At 31.1% G+C, this 13,915-nt stretch overlaps 2 protein-coding genes across 3 annotated transcripts; one reads left to right on the plus strand and one right to left on the minus strand.

The window, feature by feature from the left end:
• The first annotated feature begins 1,673 nt into the window (after window positions 1-1,673).
• LOC127250441 (uncharacterized) lies at window positions 1,674-10,040 on the plus strand. Of its 2 annotated transcripts, none has more exons than XM_051273728.1 (18): window positions 1,674-2,009; window positions 2,922-3,161; window positions 4,072-4,138; window positions 4,215-4,344; window positions 4,428-4,563; window positions 4,879-5,121; window positions 5,203-5,287; window positions 6,049-6,151; window positions 6,898-7,023; window positions 7,099-7,212; window positions 7,568-7,686; window positions 7,793-7,877; window positions 7,967-8,059; window positions 8,143-8,232; window positions 8,323-8,442; window positions 9,425-9,516; window positions 9,639-9,690; window positions 9,778-10,040. In XM_051273728.1, exons 1-18 carry the CDS (start codon window positions 1,817-1,819, stop codon window positions 9,862-9,864), a joined length of 2,175 nt encoding a protein of 724 aa, XP_051129685.1. In that variant the 5' UTR covers window positions 1,674-1,816; the 3' UTR covers window positions 9,865-10,040. The 2 variants fall into 2 exon arrangements, with proteins under 2 accessions (XP_051129685.1, XP_051129691.1); XM_051273734.1 differs by having other exon boundaries at window positions 4,075-4,138.
• A 473-nt stretch (window positions 10,041-10,513) lies between these two features.
• Window positions 10,514-12,291, minus strand: LOC127248090 (major strawberry allergen Fra a 1-3-like). The gene is made up of 2 exons (XM_051270271.1): window positions 12,102-12,291; window positions 10,514-10,830 (listed from the first exon to the last, which is right to left on the minus strand). The coding sequence occupies exons 1-2, from the start codon at window positions 12,289-12,291 to the stop codon at window positions 10,514-10,516; spliced, it is 507 nt and encodes a 168-aa protein (XP_051126228.1).
• Between the last annotated feature and the right edge of the window lie 1,624 nt (window positions 12,292-13,915).

Genomic DNA, 13,915 nt, shown 5'->3' on the forward strand with positions numbered 1-13,915 from the left:
GAAGTTTTATACTACCTCCGTCTTGATATTTGAATATTAATTATTATATAAAAATATAGTACAAATTAAGGTAAAAAACAAAAATATTTCTATGAGTGTCTTGTAATACTATTATAATGACATTTGTCTATAAGAATATTTTTAATGTTAAGTACAATAACGCAAATGGTAAATGAGATCCTTAGAGCCGGACGAAAAAGAGTATAATTTATTACTCCCTCCGTCCCATATAATTTGTCCCTATATTCTATTTTCGTCCGTCCCACATAAATTGTCCTTTTTATTTTTGGAAATATAATTATGTACTTTAATCGCATTTTAAATTTTAAATTTTATAATTTTTTTAATTTTAATTAAACTATTTACTTATTTTAATTTTAATTTATAATTATTTTTACTACATAATAATTACTTTTACTAATACAATTTTTAATTACTTAATAATTATATTTTACCTAAATTTTCGTATTTATACTAATAGTCCCATATTTTCAGAATGGAGGGAGTAAAAAAAAAAAGAAAACTTATCACCGTCAATACCTTAAACGACGTCGTACAGGTGGGTCCTGCATCCAACTCAACCTCGTAGGCAGTGACACAGTCATCAGCCAACGCATCCACCGTCCACGTGGCGTAGAATTCTGAAGTTATTATGAATGGACGGACCAGATACCAAGTTCTGCTGTTCAATGTTCCACGTGGATGATGCCACGTCAGCACCGACTCCCGTAAAAACACTACAGCCAGCCGGCTGTACACAATGACATCACACCTATAATTCTTCTCTAATTTCGGTGGAATATTTTTCATGTCTATCTAAATTTTTACCAATTTCTTACTCCCGTGATTAAATTGTCATTTCACCAAACATGAATTTAAAATATTTACTATTCAGATAAAAGAAAAGTAAAAAAATATATTTTTTTTACTAAAAAAATAAAATAAAATAAATTTAAATAACAATAAAAAAACTTGCGAATTAGCTCGCTTAGCTCGCCATTGGATTGAATTGATAAAAGTTTAGTCCACTCTCCGCAACATATTGATCCGCAAACAACCCACTGATTTGCAGACTAGGGTGAATTGTGGGTCAACTCGCTCCGTTAACCCATTTTCACAAATCTAATACTCTCTCGGTCAAGTAAGAAGTATACATTTATTTTTAGCGTGGAGTTTAAAAAATATTAATATTTTAACGATAGTGGATAGATAAAACTAGTATAATGATATTTTTATCCTTTAGATGAATAGTGAATTTCGGGAAAAATCTTCAAAATAAACACACTATAATGGTATTTGTAAAAAAAATGAGATATTTAATAAAATTATTACTTTATAATGGGACGTTCTAAAATAGAAATATGTATATTTTCTAAGAGGACGAAAAACGTATTTTATTCGTTCCAAACGGAAAATATTTAAATAAAAATTTTCTAAGAGGACCGAAAAACTTATTTTATTCGTTCTAAACGGAAAATATTTATTTTTTTAATTTTTGTTTATTGTAAATAATAAGAAAATAAATTAAAAATACCGACACTACAAGTGGAGGGCAATTTCGTCAATTCAGAAGTCTTTCCTATCTAGTTGTAATGTATACCGTCATGGAGTCGTCGTTTCACAAAATCCAAAGCACCCCCAAAATATATACACACATTTATATATTTATATATTTATTTTAAAGTTTCCGTTGAAAGCTTCGTTCTCTAAGTTGTGTTGTATTCCCCGTTTCAGATCTAACCACATTGCTACAGACGCATTCCTACGCCCAATTACACGAAAATTCCCGTCTCTGTCGGTGCTACGGTGACGGAAAATGGGCGGAGTGCCATCAACGCCGCGATTAGGCGGCGGAGCGCGCCCTCAAGCTACGGCGGAGTACTTAATTGGAGAGTTCGTCGGGGAAAAGTCATTTCCCCTCGCTTCCGATTACTGGCAGAAGCTTCTGGAGCTTCCTCTCGACCTACGCTGGCAGGCTCATCGCGTTCGCCAAGCTTGCCAGTTACTTGGTCAGTGCACTTGCTATTGTCTCTATGTTTGTAATTATTTAGATTTCTCTGCCACTGGAATTGTAGTTCTATTGTTGGGGTTTAATTGCTTACTGATTTTGTTGTTTTTGTATTCTATGGTGAATTCGTGTGTTGTTGGCGGTGGTGGTTTGAATTTGACTTTGATTGATTGGTGTTTAATTACGCAAATTTTGTTTGGATAGGTGGATTTTGATGTTGCATTGTTATTAAGATTTTTAATTTCATTGATCCCGTGCTCGTTGAGTGTCTTTAGTTTTGAGGTTTTGTTTGAGAAACACCCCTGTAGGAGTTTTTTCATTATGTTTTATAGAAATGCTTGAAGTGAAACATCTATATATATATATATATGTACACATATATTTATATGAGGAGAAATTGAGTTCTGAGGAAAGTTATGATAATCTGATTGCTGTTATTTATGAGTAGAGTTTGCTGTAATTGCCTACGTGCCTATTTGTGTTCGGCTGTGCAAATCACATAAATTCAATTTTGAAATAAAATATCTGTAATTCCAGTATATTGTTTTCTTTCTTATCTTTCTATAGTGCCCTAGCTTTTGGTCAACATTACAATTTTGTTTTTTGTTGAGGGGCAAAACCTTGAAAGTGTCTTTTTCTAAGATAGCTGGAAGTGTCTACTTTATTGGTTTTGTACAAAGATTTGTGCAATCTTGCATTTACATTTGTAGTTTCTTCTGTGGACTCAATGGTTTTAGGGTTTCCATTTTAATAGTTGTTCTTATACTTTTGACTTTAGGATTAGTATTTCCTAAATCATTGAATTAAACCACTTGCTTTGTCATAGCATTGCATTTGAATTCTTCACAATCATCTAAGATTTGTTTACTATTGGCCATTGGGCTGACCTTCTTACGTTTTTATTTGCACGCAGCCATGAATAATTATAAAACCAGGCATCTAGCGAAGATTTTGATTCACCTAGCATGGTGCTTGCAAGAGTGTGTTTCTACATCTGATGGCGCATCTCTTGCTTTCCCAAAAGCTATTAATGGGTTAATTGTATCATCTGTCTTTCTGAAGTATCTGATTGAGAATTCTAAGAGCGACAACTTTGAGGAACTGTACTTATCTCTGGATGAAACCGAGTCTATTCCAAATAACTTCTCAAAAGGTTTGACATTTATGTTTATAAACGATTTTCTCATTGTTCACACATTCATGGTGGCTTTAGGCATTGCTTCATTGCTTTAATTATCTATTTTATGTTAAGTTCATTTTTGTTTCAATCGTTAACAGTCACTTTAGTTGTTGCTTTATCTATAATCTTTCTATTTCTTAATGGTCTAAGTTTTGGACAATCAAAATTGTTGGTTTTAAGTTACTGACACCAACTTTTAATTTCTTCATGCCTACCTATCTCTGTTTATGTTTCATCATTCTTCTTATCCTGTGGAAATTTTTGTTGATTCTTGTCATTAACACCCTTTCTAATTATGCCATCCTTATAAGGCAAAAAAATTGATTCATGGATTCTATAATAAGAAAAAATCTTCAGAACCAGAAGAAATTCTTTTACATATCATGCATTTACCTTGTATGAAGAAGTTTCTATTGAAACTTACTAGGCTCAAATGTCATCTAGGAATGTCAGAGTGAGGTGTCGTGACTGGTTTAAATAATTGTTAGTTACTGAGCTTGTTGCTTGACAATTTGATATTTTCTCAGTTTTAGTGACATTCACTACATGATGCTACTAGTTGGCTCGTGCTTCCCTAATTTAGAAATCCAGAAACCTGTACTTATTTCATTTCTTTGCAATCTTTGGTGATCAATCAATAAATTGGTGAGGTGAGCCATGCAACCCTTAATCATATTAATGCTGAGTATGTTAGTATCATTGGAGTCCTTAGAGATGGGTATATTTTCACAAATTGCAGTGGTATAGATTTTAAAACTACACTTAAAAAAATTGTTACACTATCATATATATTAAATCACTATTGCAATTCAGTTATGATATTCTTTTGCCACAATCCCATTCTACTTGTTTTGATCCTCAAGTATCTTTTTTATCTTCAAAGCAGGTCAACGTATTGAAGATCTCATCATGTTCAGTGCACTTAGCTTTATTGGCAAAGTTGATGTTAGGTATGCTGTAACTTGTGCAATATGTACATTAATACTTCGTGTGACATGATCCCAGTAGTTGAATTGTTATATGCAGCCCTCAGACGCATCTTCTGCATCAAGAGCTTCTTAACTTCCTACTAATAGCCATGTCAACACAGCTTCTCTCGGGGCCAGTACCAGGTCCAAGTGATGTACATCCTTTCATAGATGCAGCAATGGGCCAGGTGAATGTCAAATGACTTCAGAAGCTTAATTATTATTCAGTTCTTTTCCAATTAATTGGTTGGTGTTTGATGTGTTTCCGCAGGAAAGCACACTGATTAATCTGGTTGTGTGCAAGTTAGTACTCAACTACATGCAGTTTCCCTTAAATACTTTGCCTTCTACAATAATCTCTGAAGGAGATCAGCTTGGTGTTCTTAAAAGAGTTAGTTTTGTAGCAGGTATTGCTGCAAAATTCATCATCCATCTGTTCTGTTTCCATGTTTCTTAACTCTTATGTGGTATGGATGTGTTGATTTTTGGTTGAATCGGTGTGTTCCAATTAACTAATTTGAGATAACTTATAGTGATTATTTATAGAAGGAAGACTTGTTTGGTGTCAGAATTTGTACGCCTGGTTCCCTTTTATTGTTTTCAACTTAGAGAGGGCAACCCATCGCTTTCTTCTTGTATCCAGATTGTTGTTGCTGTTCAGAAGAACTTTTCTCTGCTTTTTATCTCTATCGTCCTGACTGAAGTATTATCTGTACTTGCAGCAAACTGGGTATTGCTGCCCTTTAACTACTTAGTCAGCTCAGCTGGTGAAGCTTCAAAGAGTCGATTATCAGAAACAAGTCTTATTGTTTTGCTGATTCTTAGTTATTACTATAGATGTATTTCAGTGGAAGGTATCAAGGATAAAAGTAACAACACCAGTTCAGAGTCTTTCCCAAAAGAAGAAGCATGTTTTTCTGAAAACCCTTTTCGGAAAGCTGTAGAAAATGCTCGAGATGTTGAATGTATGATCTTCTGCAATGCTATAATTATTATATTAATTGATTATAGTTTAGCCTGCTAAAGTGGATGTGGTTTGACTGCAGTTGATCGCGTTGACATTGAGGGAAATGCACACAGTGGTCCTCTTGTGCGGTTACCATTTGCTTCTCTTTTTGATACACTCGGAATGTAAGTGATTAATTTTCTTATGTCTACTGGAAATTGAATTCTTATTGTTAATTTCTGTGAAGTTTGATCATTGGATCTTATTGATAATTTCTATTGAAACCAATAAAAATTGTAAAACCAATACAATTTGTTTAATAATATGAAAGCTCATTCTACGAACGTTGGTTGGAGGAGCTTGGTTAGTGTTTACTATACTGTTGTGATTAGCAGTCTGACCTCTCCTACAACATTTGATGGAGCCTAGAACATGGCTTTTTTCTTTTATTTGATTTACATTTTCTTTTGTTTGCATTAGCATTGATTAAGTATAGTTTTTCCTTTATAGGATTCACATAAAAAGTTGTCTTTATATAATAAGTTGTCTTTATAAAAAACAAAGGGTGTGTTTAAATATATTCTGGAAATATTTTGGAGTTTGGGTTGGTTTGAAAATAATAAAAAGTTAGAATAGATAATAGATGTTTGAAGTGACGTAAAGATGTGTTGTCTATGACATTTTGAATAAAAAAGGTTTTTGATGTAATATTTTAAATGAAAATAGGTTTTGGATGTGATATATATTAGAGAGAATCGTTCTGGTGAATTTGTACAAAATAAGTTTAAAAGCATAAGTAAACAGAATGTAATGTTGAAAATTGCAGGGTAGTTCTGTGCACATCACCGATCCCCTTGTGCACTGCTAACAATTGCAGAGCATAAAAAAAGTTATGTTTTTGGTTCCTTAGTAGTTCTAACTACCCAATCCATTTTTCTCCTTCCAGGTGCTTGGCCAATGAAACCTCTGTTCTGTTGCTTTATTCCCTGGTGCATGGAAATTCAGATTTTCTGGAATACGTATTGGTGCGAACAGATTTAGATACATTGGTATGACTAGAAACGTCTATGTTCTTTGATGTGATGTGATATTTGATGTGATATTTTGATGTAAAATTACTTTTTAATATAATATAAAAAATAAATATTTGATTTGATGTTTATTAGGGAGAAAAAATTAATGAATAGCGAAAATCTTTCAAAAACCTCCAACCAAACACAAAAGTTTCATTACTTCGTAAAGGTGTTGTATAATGTAATTGGTTGTTGCAGATTTAAGAGAAGTTTTTGGTGGCAGGATATAAATAGCAGTGTTTTCTCCTTGTTCTCCTGTTGCCGAAACGTCCCACCCCCAAGTTCAGAATTTCACCCTGAACCTTATTCAAATAAATTGTTAGAAGCTGGAGTTACTGTCGAAACTTAATGTTTCACTTGACGTTATGTTTATCATTTTGTTTAAAAAACATGGTGTGTTCACTTGTATTTTCTTTTCCATTTTTGCACTACATTATTTATAGCGAAAAAGATTTTTCTACCAAAATACATCACACATCCAACACCTATCTTTTATTTGAAAATTTCAAATCCAAAAAATCGAAAACACAAGCAAACAAACCTATATATCCTATTGAAAATGTCATTGTACAAGTGGAATCTGCATCGATTCTCCCTTTCATAGAGGAATAGATCATGATTGTTTTTAATGGCCTTCTATATTCTTCATTGGTATGAACTGTATGTATAATCCAACTGGCCAGACTTGTTTCTCATTTTCTTTGTTATTTTTCGATGAACAGTTGATGCCCATGTTGGAGACACTGTATAATGCCTCGAGTAGGACATCCAATCATATTTATATGGTGCTTGTTATCTTTCTCATACTGAGCCAAGATTCTTCTTTCAACTCCAGCATTCATAAACTGGTAAAGTTGTTTTATTCTCCCTATATTAATTAAATACATTTTAGGGGAACTCTGAGTTGGTATTTATTCTCCCAGATGCTTCCCAACATTCCATGGTATCAAGAACGCCGCCTTAATCAGACTTCTCTAGGTTCCCTCATGGTGATTATTTTAATTAGAACAGTGAAGTACAATCTCTCTAAGCTGCGGGTATGTTTATTTATTTATACTTTACTATCACTATTATTTTTTATTCATTGCCTGGCAAATTTAATTATTTTCTCGAAACCATTACATGTGTTTGGTAATCTTCTTCTACATGAAAATTTTGGAACTGTGGTTACGCCCATGATTATGTATTTATGTTCCTTTCCCCCCTCTTAAATTCTAATTTTGTGGCGGGAGCGTAATCATATTCTTCTCAGCAAATTACAAGTTTTTTGCTAAGTCATTGTTTTTTCAAATATGGATGTTGCTGCTACATATGGCTGCGGAAGCTATGATCGTAGTATACTGAAAAAAATTATTTGGTCATTTATCAATTTAACGCTCTTATTGTTCCTAGGATGTCTATCTACATACAAATTGTCTTGCGATTTTGGCAAATATGGCACCGCATGTTTATAGGCTGAGTTCATATGCAGCACAGCGGTTGGTTAGCCTTTTTGATATGCTTGCGCGCAAGTATGCCTTTTTACACCTTCATCAGCATTCTCAATTATTATTGATGCTCCGTACGGGGTTGACATTCACAATGTGATTTATTCTTTTAAACATCTCAAATTTTCAGGTACAATAAATTAGCGGAGATTAAAAACGACAACATGAATGCACCAGATGGCGATCTAAGAGGAGACAACCTTCCGGAGGACCCTGTAATGAAGTTTTTTATAATTATAGCATGACCGATTAAATTTATTTGACGAGGATAGAATATTACTGACAATCCTTTTCTATTTCGCAGACAGCCGAACTGCATATCTATACTGATTTCTTGAGGCTCGTTCTGGAGATAATAAATGCAATTCTAACTTACGCATTGCCACGGAACCCAGAGGTATCATAGAACCGTTTGATTAGCTTTAAAAGATATGGTTAATTTTATTATGTTTTTATGTCATTGACATATGTAACTTTCAGGTTGTTTATGCAATTATGCACCGACAAGAAGTTTTTCTACCTTTCAAAAACCATCCACGTTTTAATGAGCTGTTGGACAACATATTTTTGGTATGTGCTCAGACATTAATATTTTTAGTCCATGAGTAGATTTACTTATAATGAATGATCCATCGCTGACTATACTTTCTTCCATTACAGGTTTTGGATTTCTTCAATAGCCGAATCGATGCGCAGAAAATGGATGGAGAGTGGTCGGTAGAGAAAGTACTTGACGTCATTATCAACAACTGTCGATCGTGGAGAGGCGAGGGGATGAAGGTATGGAATCAACTAATGTTTCTTTTCCGATCTGGATTGAGTTTAGAGGATTGAATTTTTAATTTATATAATATTGTGATATTTAGTAAGAGGAAAAAATATACTCTCTCCGGAAATTTTATGTGGTTTTATGTGGGCATAGAGACTAAGAAATAATGTTATTTTAATGTTGAAGTAGGGTATGTAAAAAATAAATTGGGGGTATTATATGAAATTTACAAGGAATTGATAAAAATACTCCATCCTCCCACTCTAAATAACAGTTTGGGATTTTGTAGTAGAGTAAGAACTAATAGTATTTTATTGGTCAATGAAAATATGAAAGATGTTTTTGACATTTTTGTCTGACTATGTGTAAAATAATTGTATGTGTAATGTAATGATGTATTTGTAATTTAAGTAAAAATTAAAGATATTTTGGTAAAATAAGAAATAGATATTTTTTAGTGAGACTGAAAATAGTAAAAAATGTACTTTGAAGTGGGACAGAGGATGTATTATTTAGTATAGTAGGATTTTATAAATAGTATTCCCTCCGTCCATTAAAATTAGCACACTTGGGTTCGGCACGAGGTTTAAAAAAAATGAATATTTTATTGAAAAAATAATAGGTAGTTGAGGGTATTTTTGAAAATTTAGTTAAAAATTAAATTAAATAAAGAGAGAGAATGTAATAAAGTCAGTGGTATTTGTTGTAAATAAGTGTTGAATGAAAGGTAATAATTAAAGTTGATTCGTTGACTTTGCCCAAATTAGTAATGGAATAAATTAAATGGACGGACTAAAAAGAAAAGTAAGAATAAATTTGGGGGACGGAGGGAGTATATGCATAAGTTTAGCGGAGGCGTAAGGACTTTTTTTTTTTCGGAGAATGTGAAGTCCAAATAGTAAAATAGATAGAAACCGAAAAGAAACACACCTTTGATATTTTGTGTGTTGCGTTGTCATCTATAGTCTAATGTCTATATACGTTTCTGTTTAGATGTTTACTCAACTACGGTTCACCTACGAACAAGAGAACCATCCCGAGGAATTCTTCGTCCCATACGTGTGGCGTTTGGTACTGTCTCACAGGTACACACTTGTTGTTTACCTCTACGCCGATTTCATCTCTTAACCTAATTTCATAAACGAGATTCATTCAAACAACTCTTAGCTGTATCTGATAAATGTGCCGTCGACATTGTGTTATGCAGTGGCTTAACTTTCAATCCAAGCAGCATAAATCTATTCCCAGTGCCGGTAGATGTATGTTTAACTTCTCTTCCTTAATAGCCCTCGACACATTTAATCTTCGATACAACTCGTGTAAGAATCACACGAAATTGACTGCAGGATTTGAATGAAGAGGAGGAGGAGACGGAGAAGATCCCAAATGTACAACTGAAGGATCCTGCACTACAATTAGACGCCCCCGTGTAGCGCGCCGATCGAGTTCGCTGTACATACATACATACAAACGTACGTATCTACACATACACACCTGAAAATTTAACAAATTATCAAATTCGTTCATATGTTTTTGTTTATATGTGTGACGAGTATATATGAAAGGTCTGATTTTTAATTGAACTTTATCAATGTAACATTTTTTAATTTTTTTTTTTTTTTTTCAAAGTTTGCAATAGATAATAATTACCTGTTGGCCGTGTAGACCTTTGTCGTATATAACGCTAATTTCGCTCGCAAAATTACATATATCAATCCACTATTATCTCTTATGTTGGGGACTCTTGTTTGCAGACAAATATATTAATGATGCATTTCAATAACAGTTCGAGCTTTTAGGTAAAACGGTCATTCTGCACATTCAAAATGATACGTTTCTCTAACAGTTCGAACTTTTGGGTGAACGGTTATTCTGCACATCCTAAAGTCTTAAAAAAAAAAAAAAAAAAAAGCCACATAAAAAATACTTTTAATGCTTCATCAATTTTAAGATTTTGTTCTATTTTTATTTCGTCCTGAGCCCATGAAAGATAAGGACTCGGCTTGAAAGTCGATCACAAGCTAAGTATATCACGCGCGCACTTGCGCCATCTCTTATTTAATATACGATCCGATTTGATTATCAATTGTATTTATCGGGATGTGATAAGAGGTAGTTCTCGGCCGCTTTAAAGAAGGCTGTCTCGCTCTTCTTGGCAATGTCTTTGATCCGGTCTTTGATTGCGCTGTGATGTTGCTCCCCTTTGGTGTAGTATGTGTTGGTGTACTTATACACCGTTGATCTCCCCTCCGGATGACTTCCCGGTTCGATCTTTATAACTTTTTTGACTGAGTCCACTAGCCCATCGAAATCCTCGATTTCCAGTACCGTGTATTGGAATATGTAATTCTCTTCGTCTATCACGTCGATTCGCTGCTTCGAGGTCTTCATGGGACTCACTACACATTATATAGAAATTTTGGAAGTTTTGAAATTTTAGAAAACTTAGGGTGTGTTTGGTTTCAATATCAAACCAAAATCATCTCAATAAAGATTCATTATTTCGTTTTACAAACTATCATATCAAAATATTGTTTAAACTGAAATTCAAAATTGAATCAAAATCAAATAAACTCTAACTATTTGATATAATATTTTAAGAAAGAAAAAACAAAATTGATATGACTTTTTTAAAAAAATTACTGTTAATAAATAATGACAAAAATTAGAAAATATCCATGTAAACAAATCTATAATTGGAAAAGTTATTGTTTATAATCGAAAAATTTATGAAGTCCATATTGTGTGTAAATATAGAGAAAATGGGTAGTTGTATATATATATATATATTTATTTTGATGTATTTTCTTTTTGTTATCGCAATGTAGTTAAAATTATTTTATGGAAATGCTAAAGATTGTATCATTTAATCAACAAAATAAGAGGCTATATATAGACAACATGAAACAGACAAAATAACTAAATCTATTGATAAGTTCATAATCTAAAGCTTACTAAATCTAAAAAGTAAACTAATAAGAATAATCTAAACAAATACTCCCAGAGTCCCCGCTCCTTTCCATTTTTGGTAACTTTATCAATCTTAAACATATTTAACAAATATAAATCAATTTAATTAAATTTATAACATATTATCCGTATAACCCACTCAAAACTCCTTTATTTCTATCTCTCTCCTCAATTAACATAATTTTTTTATCTATATTTAAAACTCCTCATTTTTTATAAAACTTATTTATTTGTATTATATAAAATTTTATTATCTACAAAATGATATTCATATTACATATATTTTTTCGAGATATTTAATCTTAAATCTTTTTTAAAATACCAATAATATTATTCATATAAAAAATAATAAACTAACATAATAATTTATTATTAATAACTTATTAATTTACACTACCTAAAAAACGTGTCCCTAATAAAAAGATTCATACCTCGCGGGAAGGAGGGAGTACTAAATTAAATTTAAATATAAAGTATCTCAACAACAATAGTCATATAAGTTTCAATTATTCACAATTTCGATTTTAATTACTTGTGTAGTTTGTAATTCTCGCCATTAGGATCAAAATAATGAACAGTGAAATTTAGTAACAAAACCATATTGCGAAATGATCGATATATACAAACATATATATATATATATATTTCTAGAACAAAATTTACAATTTTCTCACAACGTAATTTTGATAATATTACGTACCTTCACCAAAATGGACGATTTGGATAGTTCCAACACCACGGCCATCTCCCTCGAGGACTTGTATGCTTTTGATGGCTTCGGGCATGATTTCGCGAATGATGTTCTCGCTATCGAGGACAATTCCCTTCCAAACCCTGTGCGCCGGGACTGCCATGTTTATTTCTTCCTTGTAAATCAATTCCGATGCCATTGTCGAATAAGCTTAAACTCGGAGAAAAGAAATTAAATTTTATATTTTTATTTTTAATTTATTATTTATATGAGAGGGTTTTGATTGTATATATTGTTTGGTGTGGAAAGAATGATAGACAAGGGACTTTATTTATAGGAAGTTGATGAAATGAAATTATGAAAATTGCAATTCTATTACATAAATATTTTAACCACATTTTAGTCCTCTTTAAGTTTTGCTCTAAATAGACAGCACGTGCCATTCACATGAGTTATATTGAATTTAAAATTTAAAATGTTACACTTATAAGATTAAATTTTGAATGAAAATGTAATTATAAAAGTGACAATTGAATCGTATTAGACAAATATTACAAATGTGTGTTTTTGGATTGTGATTTTTATCTTACAAGAATTATCAAAACCTTCTTTCATTCAATGTTGTAATTTAAATTAATTAGAATAATGTTGGTTAGTGAATTTTATGTTTTTTAAAATAATTGATTTTAGTTTTTTTTATTTGAATATTAACTTAAATATAATATTTTGTGAAAAATAAAATAAAATTGAAAAATGGTTGCCAAAAGAACACTTCCACATTTAAAAGGGCGTGGGATTTGGATTACATTGAAAAGTTCCATTAAATTAAAGAGGTTTTATTGGGAATATATGTAATAAATTTTTTTGGTAACTTTCCACTTTAAAATTTCTTTATTCTTATTTTGATGAGATTTAATGAATTTTGTAATAAAATATATTACGTACGTAAGAGTTAGTAAATATGTTACATACTCCCTCCGACTCTTAATAGATATCATTTTTTTTTTCACGGAATTTAAAGTATATTATTATTATATTGATATATAGTGAAATATATAGTAGAAATGACTAAAAATATTTTATTTGTATTATATAGTATAAATGTAATGATATTTGTGTAATATATGGTAAGTTGTAAAGACATTTGTAATGTTATGTAGATAATACAATTATTAAAAAAATGAAATGAATACTTTGTTATAAAACAGATTTAAATGTAAAACGTAGAGAGTATATAAGATTTATTAAACATATTATTATATTTATTATTTATAAATTCAATACTTTTCAACATTCATTATTTTTATATTCTCTAGGCAATTTTTTTATACTTCACATATATATTTTTTTTTAATTTTCAACTATTTCACAAAACAAACACACTAATTTAATTTCTTGTATTCGTGATTTTTTTTTTTCAAAAGATATCAAATCACACATTTATTTTTATCTTTTATACATTACAATAAAAATAATTTTATATTCAAAATATCATATCAATTACTATTTATATCATATTACGCAATTATTTAAATTCAAAATTTTACTATTCAAATCAAAATAAAAAATCAAAATCCCAAGCAAACGCATTTATTTTTATCAAATATATTGAATAAAATATTATTTTTACACCATGTTAATTATTATAATAATTTATAATCTCAAAATTTATTCATATATTGTTATAATTTAGGGCGTGTTTGTTTGTATTTCGGTTTGAAAAGAAATTTTTTATTCGACGTATAGAGAATTGTGTAAATAATATAAAAATAATGAATGTATGTAGTATATTATTTTATTTTTTTGAGGAAATGTGTTGGAAA

Source organism: Andrographis paniculata, unplaced genomic scaffold (assembly GCF_009805555.1).
Source record: "Andrographis paniculata isolate CXL003 unplaced genomic scaffold, ASM980555v1 Contig11END, whole genome shotgun sequence".
In the NCBI taxonomy this organism is placed as follows: Eukaryota; Viridiplantae; Streptophyta; class Magnoliopsida; order Lamiales; family Acanthaceae; genus Andrographis; species Andrographis paniculata.